The following is a 16,976-nucleotide window of genomic DNA, read 5'->3' as shown; positions in this document are numbered from 1 at the left end:
TCGGCCGATTGTGCTGTTAAAAAAGGCTGATGATATATACAGCGCAACTTGCAAATGACTTCAGTAATAGAAGTCAGTGCAAGTTGCCTGGAGACTTGAGTGAAGCAACTTGTCTCCTCTCTGGGCAGTCTGCCAAGAAAAGATCAAAAAGATACAATGTTTACACTTGAATGAATGAACTCAACTCAGTGTGTAGAGTTCTCAGTTTAACCATTTAAAGACTAAATCTTTTTTGACACTTGATGCTTACAAATAAAAATCCTGTATTTTCTGCTAGAAATTCACTTGGAACCCCCAAAACGTATATATATTTTTTTAGCAGAGATCCTAGGGAATAAAATAGCGGTTGTTGCAATATTTTATGTCACACAGTATTTGCGCAGCGGTCTTTCAAACTTTCTTGGAAAAAATACACAGATTAAAAAAAAAAAAAAAAAAAACAGTAAAGTTAGCCCATTTTTTTTTTTTTTTCATCCAAAAGTTTTGATTACCTGTTTTTGTGTAATAAATATATATATATATATATTCTAAATTATACATACAAGTGAACTGTTTGGATGTTTGTTTTGTTTAGTAAATGTAAGAAATTTTCTGTATCACTAAGACCCCTTTCACACCACACCGCCGATAGCGTGGGCGGTAAAACGCCGCTATTTCTAGCGGCGTTTTACCACCGGATTTGCGGCGCATTTCGGGCGCTAGCGGGGGCGCTTTTACCCCCGCTAGTGGCCGCGAAAGGGTTAAACCCGCCGGCAATACGCCGCAATAGCGGCGTTTTGCCAGCGGTATTACAGCGCTGCCCCATTGATTTCAATGGGGAGCAGCGGTGGAGGAGCGGTAAACACACCGCTCCTTCACCGCTCCAAAGAAGCTGCTGGCAGGACTTTTTTCTTACGTCCTGCCAGAGCACCGCTGTAGTGTGAAAGCCCTCGGGCTTTCACACTACACACAATGGTGCAGCTTCTTTAGGGCGTTTTGCAAGCGCTATTTCTAACGCTATAGCGCCTGCAAAATGCCCTGGTGTGAAAGGGGTCTTAAGGCTGCTTTCACACTGGAGCGAGCAGGCGTTGACGGTAAAACGCTGCCAGTTTTTAACGGCGCTTTACCATCATTTTAGCGGGGCACTTATAGTTCAGCTAGCGGCCCAGGAAGGGGTTAAATGTGCCCGTGAAGTGCCGCTGCCAAATCGCATTGCAGGTTCTTAGGCAGCGGTGCCCATTCATTTCAATGGGCAGGAGTGGTGGAGGAGCGGTATACACCACTCGAAAGATGCTGCTTGCAGGACTTTTTTTTTAACGTCCTGCCAGCGCATCTCCTCAGTGTGAAAGCACTCGGGGCTTCCACACAGACTGCAGGGGAGCCGTTTTGCAGGCACTTTACAGGCACTATTTTAAAGCGCCTGAAAAACGCCCCAGTGGGAAAGGTGTCTAACTGTTAGATTTTATGAGATGAAGGGGAAAAAATAAATAAATCGGCCTAACATATCGGCCCAAAACAATCGGCATCATATATCGGCCATCGGCTGTGGCGATTTCTAAATATTGGTATCGGCATCGGCCAGAGAAAAACCCATATCGGTCGACCTCTAATAATAATGCTATAAAAATGCCAGTAACTTTGCAGTGAGCTTTTCAGCATTTTTATATATTTTTTCCAGTGGGATCAAAAACGTTAACTGCTGGTGAGCCACATTTTTGAGCATTTATCAGTGTTTTTTGACGTTAGAGCGTTTTTACAGCTGAAAAACACCTCTCGGGACCCACTAGTTTTGGGTGGTGTTTTTTTTTATTTTTTTATTTTTTTTTTTTTATTACAGCCAAAAAACAAGCCAGCCAAAACAGTTTAACAGCCTATGTGTGCATGGACACAAAGAATAACATGCTGGAGAGTTTGACTGTAGAAAAAACATCTAAAGCCAAAACAGCAGCTGTAAAAACGTCCAGTGTGCTTGAGGTCTGAAAGTCTGTCCAAAGACATTCCAGATGTAAACATTAGATTTTAAACAAAATAGCTCTTTACAGTTAACCTCAGATGTTACTAGAAGCACCACAAAGCTATAAGGCTTAAAAATCGCTGCATCTGCAGGAGGTTTTTTTTTTTTTTTATTTATTTTTATTGTTTTCCCTGTACAAGCAGCTCAATGTTGTCCTATGTGTCCATGCACATTAGACGATTGGAGGCATATTTTAAGCTTGGCGTTTAGAGATAGGAAAAAACCCTTCTGGTTTGTCTTTTTGATTGGAGCTTCCTGGCAGAAAAAAATGCTCACAAGTGTTTTTGTACACAGTTTAGCATTTTTTTTTCTGCCAAGGGAGCTGGGGTTTGTTGTTTTTGCTTTTTTTTAAAGTGGATGTAAACGCAAAATGATTATTATTATTTTTTTTATGTCATAATGTAGAGTATAAGATTTCCTATCATTTGAGCCCAGTCTTGCCACAAAGAGTTTTTTCATCTCTGAGCAATCCTCTTTTATTGTTCAGTAAGATAAATCTTGACAAACTGAGAAAAACTTTGTCAAATCCTCCCCCTTGCTGTGAGTGACAGGTGATTTACATATCTCGTGCACTAGCCTGAGAGACATGTATTATTTTTTAATTCCCTCCCACTCATTCTGCTGCTCTGCCAGAATTGGATGTTCCCCACCTCAGCATATTTGGGCATGCTGAAGTCATGTGGTTACTTTCCTGTCTTTTCACTGGATGTTAGAGATCATAGCAGAAGTTAATGTAAGAAACACACAGGACAATATGCATATTGATAAGGGGAGTGTAGAGGTGGGCGGGAAGTCTACTGACATCACGACTCCACCCACCGATCTCCAGACAACAGACCCACCCACAGAATATGCAGTTTTTTGGGTCTCATAGACAAAGGGGAGGCATTTGACAGATAAGGATACATGCAGGAAGCATGTATATCCTTATAGATAACCCATATGGCAGTAGTTTTAGAAAGGATGACATTGGGCTTACAGCCACTTTAAGCCCAGCGTGCATGGAGCCTTAGCATTGATAATGACTGCACATTTGATGATTTCATTTAGCTGTCTGTCTGCAAACTGATTTTAAATCTGTATTAAATGTATTGATATTTTAAGGATTTTGATGTGTTAATTTATCATTTGTCAGTTTGGTCAGACTCTTTAGTTTCACAATATAATGTAAGTGTGTTATTTTAGCCCCAGAAGGTTTTGCCCCCTTCCTGACCAGAGCACTTTTTGCGATTCGGCACTGCGTTGCTTTAACTGACAATTGCGTGGTCGTGTGACGTTGTACCCAAAAAAAAAAAATTGGTCTCCTTTTTTTCCCAAAAATAGAGCTTTCTTTTGGTGGTATTTGATTGCCTCTGCGGTTTTTATTTTTTACACTATAAACCAAAAAAAGCGCCAATTTTGGAAAAAACTATATTTTTTAACTTTTTGCTATATCCCCCAAAATATATATATATTTTTAATAAAAACATCGCAATAAGCGTGTATTGATTGGTTTGCACAAAATATATAGCATTTTTTTATTTGTAATTGCGGCGATCTGCAAAAATATATAATATAAAAAAATGATATCGTGGATGTGACATGGCGGACACATCACATACTTTTGACACTATTTTGGGACCATTGTCATATATACAGCCATCAATACTATAAAAATGCACTGATTACTGTGTAAATGACACTGGCAGTGAAGGGGTTAAACACTAGGGAGCGATGAAGGGGTTAAGTGTGTCCTAGGGAGTGATTCTAACGGGGGGGGGGGGGTGGGCTTCAACACACATGAAGTAATCACTGCTCTCGATGAGAGAGCAGTGATCTCTGTCATGACACTAGGCAGAATGGAGAAATGCTTTGTTTACAAAGGCATCTCCCTGTTCTACCTCTCCGTGACACGTTCGCGGACATAGTCTGCGGGACCCACACTCACAGAGAACGTGGCTCTTCCTAAAGGGGATGTACACTTACTCCTTTTTGCCGATGTATAGCATCGTGCAGCGGTCAGGAAGTGGTTAAAGAGACAACACTTGGCGCTTTAAAAAATGCACAGTCAATCATCACACTCTGCATGTATGAAGATACAAGGATATGGACTAATTTTATGAATGACACACGTTTATGTATTTTATTTATTTTTATTTTTATTTATTTTTTACATCAGTTTTTTTAATTGCTTATTGCAAATGTTTTAATCACGAGTACGAAAGTGGAGATTTGTTTTTATGTAACTAGGTAGCGCTCAAAACGCCTATGCATGTAATTTAAAGGTTCAGTACCTTAGCAGCAGCCAGTGATTTGGTTAATTCACATTGGTTAACATTCTAAGCGTGGTAATATATACAGTAATTCGTTCCAATATCATTTCTGCTACATAAGTATGCAGCATGTAAGACATTCGCCTTTTTATCACATGCCTAGCCAATAATATGCTTTTCTTTTTTTCCAAGTGAAAAGGTTTATTGGAAACAAACAATGAGCATACAGTATATGTAAAACATAAGACATGGCCTTTACAGTGTAATACATAAGGCAAAATAGTCATAGTGCGAAGAACGAAAGCACATATCATAGAAACATTCTTTCACCAACAGCATCACAGGTGAAGAGGTTGTGAAGCAATAAAACGTAATCGATCTGATATCTGATTAAGTCTAACAGTAAGCTACTCACAAAGGCAGGGAATAGGAAATATAGACATGCACCTTGTCTGTGGACATATTTTAGCTTCTGCCTATAACATAAATGAACAAAAGCGTCTAAAAACATAACTAATGGAACCAGAGAAGTAGAAGGAACTCGAGGTCACTGAGTCACTTCAGTAACAGCAAGGAAGATGGAGGGATGCGGTCACGGACCACTAGCGATCCCTCTTTAAGAGACCTCTAGAAAGAAAACGGTAACTCAGCCGCATAAAGGATAAGGGGGTGTAGGAAAAACCGGGGAGAGAAAGGAGAAAGGAAAAAAAAAAAAAAAAAAAAGGGGGGAAAAATAAAGATACATAAAGGGGAAAAGAGGGGAGTGAGAAGGGTATACAAAATATCTACGATAAGGCGTTATGCTCCTCACCCACACATCTAAGCAGTGTTTGGGTCATCTGTGAGTAAAAGTTTATATTCATTGGACAGTTTAAAATGAGTCCAACAGGACCAAACATTCCTATATTTATTAGCAGTGTCTTTAGATTGATGAATGAGCTCCTCCATCCCAGCAATTCTGGAAATGCGCCGAAACCAATCTGCTGTCGTAGGAGTTTTCGTGGATTTCCAGAATGCAGGGATGCACATCTTTGCCGCATTAATTAGGTGTAAAGCAAGTGAGCGGTGGTAATGTCGGAAGGGAATGGAAGAATAATGCAATAGCATTTGGGCTGGAGAAAAGTCAACATGATAAGTCGTGACATCAGTAGTAATTTTGTGTACTGTTTTCCAGAAGGGTTGGATTCTAGGGCAGGACCACCAAATGTGTAACATTGAGCCAATACCCTCACTACATCTCCAACAAGTGGAAGGGATGGATGGGGAGATCTTGTTCAACTTGGTTGGGGTTTTGTACCATTTAGAGAAAATTTTGAAACCATTTTCTTGGGCTGTCACATTGATGGATCCCTTGTGGATAAGAGTATAAATGTTTTCCCATTCTGCAGAGGAGAGATTGATGGAAAGATCTCTTTCCCAACTTTGGGTGGCTATGTTGGATTTAGAGTCATGAGTCGAGAATAGCAGGGGATACACGCTAGAGATCAGGTGTCTTTGCTGTTCCGTTTGTGAGCAGAAGGACTCAAATGGGGAAAGTGGTCTAGAGAAATCCGCACGTTTGTGGGGATCATTAAGAAAGTGTCTTAATTGGAAATACGTCCAGAGAGGACAGGGTAGATCCGGACTTCTCGAGGGAACATCTGAGAGATTCAGAAACTGCCCATTGGCAAAAAAGTGCCGGGCCTGAAGCTCATTAAAAGGCCAAAAATCATTCATAAAAAGCGCAGATAAACCTATCGGAAAGTCTGGATTTTGTCTAATTGGGGTCAGTGGGCTCTGCAGCGAGGAGAGACGATGAAGTCTACATGCCTTCTGAAATGCTTTAAGAGTACTTCCTATGAGCGGGTGTTGCGTACAAAGTTGGGGGGTGTGATTCGGGGCCAACCAAGGTAGTGAACCCAGCGGGAGTCTAGCAAATACCTGTTCTATGTTGGTCCAAGCTTTCGAACGCCTGTGGACATTCCAATCAATGATACGTATTAGTTGGCAAGCCCAATGATATTTGGCTACATCTGGCAATCCTATACCACCTTTCAATTTGGGAAGGGAGAGTCTCTCAAGGCTGAGTCTGGGACGTTGTTTACCCCACAAGAATTGACTGATAGCAGCCCTATATGAGGCAAAAAATGTCAGAGGCACGTGAATGGGGATAGTCTGAAAAATATAAAGCAAGCGTGGGAGGATGTTCATCTGCAATACGGCCGCCCTACCAAACCAAGAAAACATTCCAGACGACCAAGCTTTAAGATCCTTCTGAATGTTTTGGAGCAGGGGAATGTAATTGGAAGAGTATAAGTTGGACAGGCGGGTCGGGAGTTTGATTCCTAAATAAGTGATGGCGTCATTTACCCATCTAAAAGGGGAATTTGCTTTGCATCGTGAGAGATCAGCTGGGTGCAGAGAGACATTCAGGGCTTCTGACTTAGTAAAGTTAATCTGGAGGTTAGACATAGTCTTAAAGGTGGCAAAATCTGCTAGTAAGTTGGGAAGTGACGTGTGGGGCTCTGTCAGGAAAAGGAGGATGTCGTCCGCAAAGGCGGCAAGTTTATATGTAGTATCAGCTATTGTGACTCCTTTAATGTCAGGATTGGCTCGTAGTCGTTGAAGCATCGGTTCAAGAGTCAATACGAATATCAGGGGGGAGAGGGGACAACCTTGGCGCGTTCCATTCGACACGGAGAAGGCGTTCGACAGGGTGCCATTAACCCGCACCATCGCTGTCGGGACTGAATAAAGGGCTAAGATGTATTGCAGCATGCGATCACGTAAACCCATCTTTTTGAGAACCGCCGACATATAGTCCCAGGCTACCCTGTCAAACGCCTTCTCCGCATCAAGGGACAGAAAGAAGCCTTGTTGTTGGGAGCTTGAAAGCCAATGGTGAATGTTGATAGCTTTGGTTGTATTGTCTCTTGCCTCTCTGCCAGGGATAAATCCTACCTGATCTAAGGAGACCAGGTCTGGCAGGAGAGGCAAGAGACGGTTAGCAAGTATTTTAGCATAGATTTTTAGGTCCACATTTAGCAAGGAAATGGGTCTATAATTAGTCACTAGGGAAGGATCCTTATTAGGTTTGAGGATTACAGAGATGTGGGCTGTAAGAAGATCTCTAGGAGGGAGAGAACCAGAAGCCAGAGAGTTAAATGCATTCAAAAAGTGTGATTTAAGGGAATCTATAAAAGTCTTGTAATACCCCGTCGTCAGCCCGTCCGGACCCGGACTCTTTCCAGGTTTCAATTGTTTGAGAACTGTATCCAGTTCCATTGATGATAAGGGTCGCTCCAGGTCTGAAGCGACGTCTTCTGAAAGAGAGTCAGGGGCGTAAGAAGCAAGGAAGTCCTCAATCAACTGAAGACGAGAAGTAGCATGTGCGGGGGATGTATTAGGGCATAAATTGTATAGTTTGGAATAATAGTGCACAAATTGGTTTGCAATTTGATCAATGGCCGATAATTTTTTACCTTGAGGGTCAGCTATGGAATGAATGGTCATATCTGCTTTTTTCTTTCTGAGTGCCCTGGCTAGGTATTTACCAGCCTTGTTGCCATACTCGTAAAAGGTTTTATTTGCGAGGGCATAGTTTCGTCTTATCCGAACATTTAGTGTCTCTAGAAGCTCCTTGCGGGCCTGAAGTAACTCTGGAAGGGCTGCTAATGCTAGAGAATTTTTATGGGCAGTTTCCAAAACGTGTATCCGCTTTGATAGATTGGAAATGTGTGCAATTCTATCCCTTTTCCTTTTGGCCGAGATTGCCATGAGTTCTCCCCTTATAGTGCTTTTATGTGCTTCCCAAAGCACCATAGGGGTGATCTCTGGTGAGGAATTTTCTTGAAAGTATAGGTTCAGTCGTTGAGTTATGTTAGAGGTGACAATTTCATCTGTAAGAAGTGATGGATCCAGTCTCCATATAGGGGATCTGTTGGGGATAGAATGTGCTACCTCTATAGTCAATGAGATCGGATTATGATCTGAAAAATACATGGGGTGTATCGAAGTGGCGCGTATTGAGGGCAGGTCAGCTTGCGAAATAAACATGTAATCTATTCTGGAGTACTTATTACGAGGAGATGAATAAAATGTGAAGTCTTTGACATTGGGGTTTAACGTTCTCCAAGAATCATGTACAGCTAGTTCACGCAATCTTTTCTTAATCTTCTTAAGTGCAATGTAAGACACAGAGGAAGCCCCATTGGATGTATCGAGGGAAGGGTTCAGAGGGACATTAAAATCCCCTCCCATGATTAACATGCCTTCCTGAAATTCGGCAAGTTCTCGAAGAGTCGCACTGAAAAACGGGACTTGACCAACATTGGGTGCATAGATATTGGCAAAGGTGACTGGTTTACCGTAAAGCGTGCCTTTAACAAAAAGAAATCGCGCTTCCTTGTCAATACAAGTATCCTTAAGGCGAAATGGGCAGTGTTTCGCTATCAAGATGGATACCCCTTTAGTTTTCGCCACATGGTTAGTAGCATGAAAAGAGGTAGGAAAGCGGGCGTTAGAAAATTTCGGTATAGACCCCGTCTTAAAGTGCGTCTCCTGGAGAAAGGCCACATCTGCTTTGTATCTGTGGAGCCCAAGTAAAACTTGGGATCGCTTCTCAGGCAAATTCAACCCTCTAACATTGATAGACACTATAGTAGTGAGTAATTTGTTAGAACTACAGTGCGGTTTTGCCATTGTGAAAGGAACAGTATAAGATACCTAATAACCTGATGACGTTCTATTAATAAAGGTGAGGAGCAAGTGTAATTTGTGAGAGTTGTAGGCCCAGAACAAGAGTCCGGAAACCGGACTGGTGCGAGAGGAAAAAAAAAAAAAACGGGAGGGATATGGGGTGTAATGAAAAATGGAGACTAATCAGCAGAACCAGTAAACACAATTTACAAAGACTACCACTAAAAGATAAAGGTAAAGTAATTGGTTATTAGCAAGATCCTGCTTGCTAATCAGTGGGGAACAGAGAGTCTGAACCCTGACAAGTATACCAAAATGAGGCAGTGGGGGGGATTAATACAATATTTTTAATAACCCAAATAATAGGACCACTGTGCGGGGTTGGCTAGATACAGCGGGGAGTGGTGCAGTGACGACTAAGGACCAGCAATAGCCGACTGGAGAAAGATTAGAAAATAGCTTAAGGGAGGAAAGCTAAACCCGATGAGGGGCAGGTAGTTAAAGGCTCGCTAACACCCCAGGGCTTAAGTGCGGTGCGTAATAATGATGAGCGGCAGTAATTCGGCCAGTTCCACGTAAACGGTGGAGCAGTATGTATGCTTATTGAGCATAAATTTGGGCCGAAAAAGAGCCAAAAGAAGAGGGAAAGGAAAAAGAAAAGGAAGTGGGGTCCCCCAACCTTCCCCCTCCTCTCCTCCCCCCCCTCTTGGTTTTGGAAAACCTCAGAAAGCTAAGGGATGAACTGCTAGTTAGCAAGAGGGAGCCCAAGGTGGACATGACAGATAGAACATCCTATCGCTGTGGAAGATAGAACAGGGCGGTCGTTAACATACCAGAAATAAACCGCCTTATATTAAAACCTGCTGGAGGGGATTGAAGAGGGAAAGAGGGAGGTGCATAAATAAATAAGTAAGGACCCAGTGGGCCCAATCATTTATGTTGCCAAACAAAGGGCCACCAGGAGTGCCATGTATAGATGAACCTCTATTCCCCGAGGGTTGAAAACAATAGGAGATCAGGCAGACTGTCCCGGGGTATCGGGTGCGTGTGGAGGCCCTCCCATGTTAAATCCATGAGGATATAACAGGAACACACGGTAAAATGGAAGAAGCTGGGGGATAGAACTCCATCAATTACAAATGCTTACATATGCTCACCAGTTTGCTATATATGCAATCTAGTGAGAACACATAGCTCTAGAGTTTTAGGGAGAAGCAAAGCAAAAGCGCCCTCAGGTGGAACAAATAGAATATGAGCATGAACGCATGGAGGGTGATCTGATCCGAACTGATACCCCATGACATCATTGTTCTAAAATAAAAGCAGTTAAAATTTCACTATGAAAGCAAAGGTTAACAACAAATTCAAAGGGACCTAGAACAAATCCAAGTTAGATAGAGAATTATATATTGTTTCACTTAGTTGACAGTGAGAGGAGGAGGAAGGAGAAATATAACTGTCAGGGAGAGGTGAAACAAAATCCATTAGATATTACTCAGTTTAAATGTAACGTTTGGGAGGCCAAGGTAATGGGTCTCAAATCCGGATTAACACAGTGCAGAGCAAAAACAGGCTCTAGTGAGCACTTAACCGGGTCAGCGGGGCTAGTCCGCAATGCAGGCAACTAAGCAGGCCGGAGAAATTTCTCAGCATCGCTCCTCAGCGGTCTCGACGTGCTCTCCTGGGATGAGGAGCCTTAGTCGGACTTAGAGTATGTTGCGAACCAGCAGCAGCAGGATGTTCTCTTGGCTCCGAGGGTGATCTTCTCCTCCTGGAGCGTGCATCTTGAGTATCCATTCCCTCGTCGGTCGGAGCAGATCGTCTAAATGCCGCCGGTCTGAAATCCGCATACCAGTCCGGAACCGCGATGAACGGTATGTCAAGCGTCTCGCAAAAGAAGCGTAGGTCTTCTGGGACCCTGAGGAGAGCAGAGCGGCCGTGGACAGATGCAGATAGGCCGAACGGGAACCTCCAACGATAGGGGATTCCCTTGGCCCGCAACACTTCCAGGAGTGGGCGCAGTTCCCTACGACGCTGCAAGGTGATGTTTGACAAGTCCTGAAACAGTTGTACAGTGGCCCCATTATGAGTAAGCGGATTAGCATCACGAGCCCTCCTTAGAATTTCCTCCTTCAGCTGGTAATCAATCACACAACAAATTACATCTCGAGGAGGGTCGGATTCTTTACCCCTCAGGCGTAGAGCGCGGTGGATACGCTCCATACCAATCGGGGTAGATGAAGGCCTGTCCAGTAAGTCATTAAAGAGGGATGTTACCTCCACTTGCAAATGGTCTGCATCGATGGTCTCAGGCAAGCCACGTATGCGGAGGTTGTGCCTCCTGCCGCGATTATCCAAATCCTCGATATGACGGTTGAGGTCCCTCAGCTGCAAAGTATGTGTATCAATCGCTTGACAGGAACGGCGAAGCACTGTGGAATGAGTCGCCATAACAGTCTCCACTTCCTGCACTCTTCCTGTAATGGCTTGAATGTCCAATCTGAGATCCGAGATTGCCGCCGTGAGGGCCGCGGTTAGAGTCTCTTTAATATCGGTGGCCACCGATCTAAGGTCGTGTAGGCTCGGTTGTTGCTGTGGCGTGAGTACAATGCCCTCATCCTCCGGGGGGTTTCGCTGGCGTGCCGCATGAGATCTGCCTGAGGCTTGTGAGGCGCCTCGTGGCGCCGCCATGTTGCTGGCCTGGCTCCGGAACATTTCAGGGATGTTCTGGCTCGTGCGCCCGTTATGCTCTCTAGGAGATCTGGAGCGGGATGCCGACGAGCTGCGGGAAGACGTTCCCATGGTTCTTGAGGTGAGTCGGGTTTAGGAATCCTCCTTTAGAGGCTAAAGAATCTCTCAGTCAGCCGGAGCTAAAAGACTAGGCAGCCATCATCCACCGAGCTCAAGCCACGCCCCTGTCAATATGCTTTTCTTATGCTAGACCTCTATAGTTAAAATCTTATCAGACAGTGGATGATCTTTAGAATTTTAATCTAGTGTTTAAGTGTTTCTGTTCTGCATTTGAACACTGCTTGCCTTATCCCTGGCCTATTTCTACCCCCAAACCCTAGCCTTTTTCTGTCCAATGCTGAGAATCTCTTTAGGCACCACAGGATGAGACATTGGATTATTAAGTTTCAGCAAGTTGTGCAATTTATTTAGTTTGCTTATTCTTTCTGCTTTTTGTTCCAGATGATAACTAGAGATGAAGGCACCTTTCACACATCAAAAATGGATCAATGCATCTCTATGGAAAAACGGATGATCATTCATTTACATCCGTTTATATCAGCATTTGTTTTTTAACCACTTCCAGACCGCCCACTGTCTTTATACGTCGGTACATTGAAGGAGGATATTGTTGTTATGGCAGCAGCTAGTTGCTATAACCCCGGTATCCTAGTCTTCAGCAGGCAGTCTGGTTTAAGATAAAAGTGGTCTCTGCGACAGATTTGCCGAGAGATCACTTTCATTGGTGGCGATAGAGGGGCCCCCCTCCCGCCGTAATCCACTGCCCTCCGCCGCTTACCGGAGCCGTCCACAGAGGAGGAGGCGATCGCGTCTGTCCCCTGTATGGAAACGAGTGAGGGGGTGGTGGCCCCCACCCGTCTCCATATCACTGCAGGACGGAAGTAACGTCAAAACGTCACTTCCGCCCATAGCCATTTAAAGATAAGTATGAGATCTGAGGTCTCTTTGACCCCGGATCTCATATTTAAGAGGTCCTGTCATGCTTTTTTCTATTACAAGGGATGTTTACATTCCTTGTAATAGGAATAAAAGTGACAGTATGTGGGTTTTTTTTTTTAAACAGCGTAAAAAGGTAAAATAATTAAGAAAAAAGCATTTTTATTTATTTTTTTAAAGCGCAGTTTGAATTTTACTTTCAAAATGCTAAAGATTTTCTCTTTACTCTCTTTCAGAGTGGTAACTACAACTATAAAAGTGTATTTGGTGCAATGGGGAGCATATACAGGACTGAAGGTGCTCGTGGCCTGTTTAGTGGTCTCACTGCCACATTGCTCCGAGATGCTCCTTTTTCAGGCATCTATCTGATGTTTTACACCCAAGCCAAAAAAATTGCTTTTCAGCGTAAGTATTAGAAACCAGTGTTTTAATTTTTATATATATATATATATATATATATATTATAAAAAATACTGTGTGTGTGTATATATGTTTTAGTGGATCAGACTCAATGCAGGGACAATCTCATAGCTTCTTTAGGAAAACATCATGTTTAATCCACAGGATATTCCCAAACAGAAGAAAAGGGCATCTTGCCATCAAACAAAAATAAACTTCTGCTCTACCGAGCCTTACTGTGTTTGTAGTCTGACCAGTCCTTGGTTTTTAGTAAGTGTCAGCACTCTCACCTAGAAGTAAAAAGGGTCACTGGTTCGAATCCCAAACACAGCACTACCTGCCTGGTGTGTGCATGTTCTCCCTGTGCCTGCGTGGATTTCCTCCGGGTACTCAGATTTCCTCCCACCCTCCAAAGACATGCTGGTAGGTTAATTGACTTCTGTCTAAATTGGCCCTAGTTTATGAATGTGAGCTAGGGACCTTAGATTGTAAACTCCTTGAGGGTAGGGACTGATGTGAATGTACAATGTGTGTAATATATATATAAATATAAAGCGCTGCATAAATTGACAGCACTGTATAAGTACTTAAATAATAATAATGTGTCCTTACAAATGTAAATAAATGTATCCAAAGTCGGGGATAATCGGCCATGCTCGTTGTTGCCTCCTCACATGGAGACACGCTCTCTTCCTGAGAGCTAGGACCAGCTGCCTTAATCAAGACCTGAAAAGAAAACATTTAAACTGCGATCCAAGGACTTGAGTCTGTTCCACCCAGAGCTATATCAGTCTCTCGATAAAACCAGCTCCGGAACGGGCTTTTCCAATACAGGGTAAAGAACTAGCCTTCTTTACCCTGAAGTATTTTATGGTATTACCTTAGATTGCCAATCTAAGAATCCGTTGAGGACCATATATCCCATGAATCACTTTTTCTGTAATTTTAACCTGTTTCATAGGCATCCCTCTACAATGTGTGTATATACAGCATCCCACAAAAGTGAGTACACCTCTCACATTTTTGTAAATATTTGATATCTTTTCATGTGACAACACTGAAGAAATTACACTTTTTGCTACAATGTAAACTGGTAAGTGTACAGATTGTATAATAGTGTAGATTTGCTGTCCCCTCAAAATAACAAAACACAGCCATTAATGTCTAAACCACTGGCAACAAAAGTGAGTACACCCCTATGTGAAAATGTCCAGATTGGGCCCAATTGGCCATTTTCCCTCCCCGATGTCATGTGACCCGTTAGTGTTACAAGGTCTCAGGTGTTAAGTTTGGTGTTATCGCTCTCATTCTCTTACTGGTCACTGGAAGTTCAACATGGCACCTCATGGCAAAGAACTCTGTGAGGATCTGAAAAAAAGAATTGTTGCGATACGTGACGATGGCTTGGGCTATAAGAAGATTGCCAAGACCCTGAAAATGAGCTGCAACATGGTGGCCAAAATCGTACAGCGGTTTAACAGGACAAGTTCCACTCAGAACAGGCCTCGCCATGGTCGACCAAAGATGTTGAGTGCGCATCCTCAGTGCCAGGTTGTCTTTGGGAAATAGATGCATAAGTGCCGCCTGCATTGCTGCAGAGGTTGAATGGGCGGGGGATCAGTCTGTCAGTGCTCCGACCATATGCCGTACACTGCATCAAATTGGTCTGCATGAAAGCCTCTTCTAAAGATAATGCACAAGAAAGCCCGCATACCGTTTGCTGAAGACAAGCAGACTAAGCACATGGATTGCTGGAACCATGTCCTGTGGTGTGATGAGACCAAAATAAACCTATTTGGTACAGATGGGGTAATGCGTGTGTGGCGGCAACCAGGTGAAGAGTACAAAAACAAGTCTTGCCTACAGTCAAGTTTGGTGGTTGGGAGTGTCATGGGCTGGGGCTACATGAGACCTGTTGGCCCTGGGGAGCTCCAGTTCATTGAGGGAACCGTCAATGCCAACATGGTCAAAAAGGGGACAAGGACCTCAGCCAGCTGGTCCTGGGGAGGCCCTTCAAATGCCAACATGTACTGTGACATATTGAAGCAGAGCATGATTCCCTCCCTTTGGAGACTGGGCTGCAGGGCAGTATTTCAACATAATCAAAATCAAAACGCACCTCCGAGATGGCCACTACCTTCTTAAGCTGTTGGTAATGGACTGGCCAAACATGTTTCCAGACCTAAACCCCATTGAGCATTTGTGGGGCATCCTTAAATGGAAGGTGGAGAAGCGCAAGGTCTCTAACATCCACCAGCTCCGTGATGTCATTATGGAGGAGTGGAAGAGGACTCCAGTGACAACCTGTGAAGCTCTGGTGAACTCCATGCCCAAGAGGGTTAAGGCAGTGCTGAAAAATAATGGTGGCCACACAAAATATTGACACTTTAGGCCCAATTTGGACATTTTCACTTAAGGGTGTACTCGCTTTACTCAAAGGCATTTGACACAGTTCCTCATAAACATTTAGAAAAATAGGGAAAGAGATTTGCGCTAGGTAAAAAAATATTATAAAAATACTTAAAAAGAGGAAAATCACGAAGGATATCCTGCAGCTAAGCACTATAATTCCGATATAGGGAATAATAGACCTATGTGGAAAAGGGAAATCGAGCGGCGGCGGCTCTCCTCTCTTTTACGATATAGTATGCCCCCCCTGATAGGCAGCACCAGGGGTCGGACTTTTTCTGACTTTTTTCTTTCGGCAAATTGCCAAAAAGGCAATTTTCGGCCAAAATGTTTTGGCGCATCGCTACTTATTTTGTACAGTAAATGTTTATGCGGAAAAGGAAGTGCAGCGCTGGATAAAATTGAATAAACAATATATTCCAAATATGATAATGACATAGACAATGAATTTACATTGTAACGTTAGTGTACATAATCAAATATAAAAGACCATGAAGTAAAAATAGTCCATGTATATCCAAAATAAACACTATATTGACAAAATACGTGCATATAAACACAAAATTGTGATCATAAAGTGTTCATAAGTGAAAGTGTCCAAACGAAGAATATTGAAAATATTTTTCTGGTGCAAAACCGTAGATCTATATTTTTTTTACCACTGGTGCTGCCCGTCGCCTTTCAATAAGCAGTAGAGGCTTACCGGAAAGCTTGGGACCGTCCTGATTCAGGGGGGTCAAAACAGGCTTAGAAGAGACGTACCCCCATAACGCACTTACAGGAAAGCAAACTGTGCACCAACGAATAGGTCTCCCCACAGCGCTCGATAAGTTCACCATAAAGGATGTGGGAAAAAAATCATCCAATAGTGCAGAAATTCCTTTGATAATTTTATTGAGGTATCAAAAAAAAATTCCAGTTGCATAAAATAACTCCTTGTAAGAATAAAAGCTCCACTAGTATTGATAAAAACAAACTTGCGCATGCTCAGTGCATGAAAATGTGCCGACACTACGATCGTTTCGTCACAACTGATGTCACCAGGGGTACACATGCCCACATGTGCCTTAAATAACCACACGGCAGAGTGGAGAAGTGCAGCCATACATTCCCTAAACAAGACACTTATTGGTCACTGTGCTTCTCCGCTCTTTAGGAGTTATTTTATGCAACTGGAATTTTTTTATTTATTTTTTTGATACCTCAAATTATCAAAGGAATTTCTGCACTATTGGATTTCCTTTATTATTCCCAACCCCCCCCCCACACATCCTTTATGGTGAACTTATCGAGCGCTGTGGGGATACCTATTTGTTGGTGCACAGAGTTTGCTTTCCTGTAAGTGCTTTATGGGAGGTACGTTTCACTGATGTCTACCGGCTGTCTGGAAGGGAAGTTTCTGAAATTCCATACAGCGTTCCTGAGTTTTCCTCTTCTAAGCCTGTTTTGAGCCCCCTGAATAAGGGCGATCACAGGCTTTCCGGTAAGCCTCCATTGCTTATTGAAAGGTGACTGGTAGCACCGTGGTACCACTACCGGGGGTAGTGGTGAAAAATATA

At 43.0% G+C, this 16,976-nt stretch overlaps 1 protein-coding gene across 2 annotated transcripts in view; it reads left to right on the top strand.

The window, feature by feature from the left end:
- SLC25A38 (solute carrier family 25 member 38) overlaps window positions 1-16,976 on the top strand; it is a 43,025-nt gene that overhangs the window by 11,125 nt on the left and 14,924 nt on the right. For both annotated transcript variants that reach the window (XM_077452589.1, XM_077452588.1), the window contains exon 4: window positions 12,846-13,014. In XM_077452589.1, the coding sequence (XP_077308715.1) occupies window positions 12,846-13,014 (169 nt within the window). The remainder of the gene's footprint in view (window positions 1-12,845; window positions 13,015-16,976) is intronic.

Source organism: Lithobates pipiens, unplaced genomic scaffold (genome assembly GCF_037356315.1).
Source record: "Lithobates pipiens isolate NorthernLeopardFrog02 unplaced genomic scaffold, aLitPip1_a1.2 Scaffold_23, whole genome shotgun sequence".
Taxonomy (NCBI): Eukaryota; Metazoa; Chordata; class Amphibia; order Anura; family Ranidae; genus Lithobates; species Lithobates pipiens.
The sequence above is the reverse complement of the archived record's forward strand: the minus strand, read 5'-3'. Positions and strand labels throughout refer to the sequence as shown.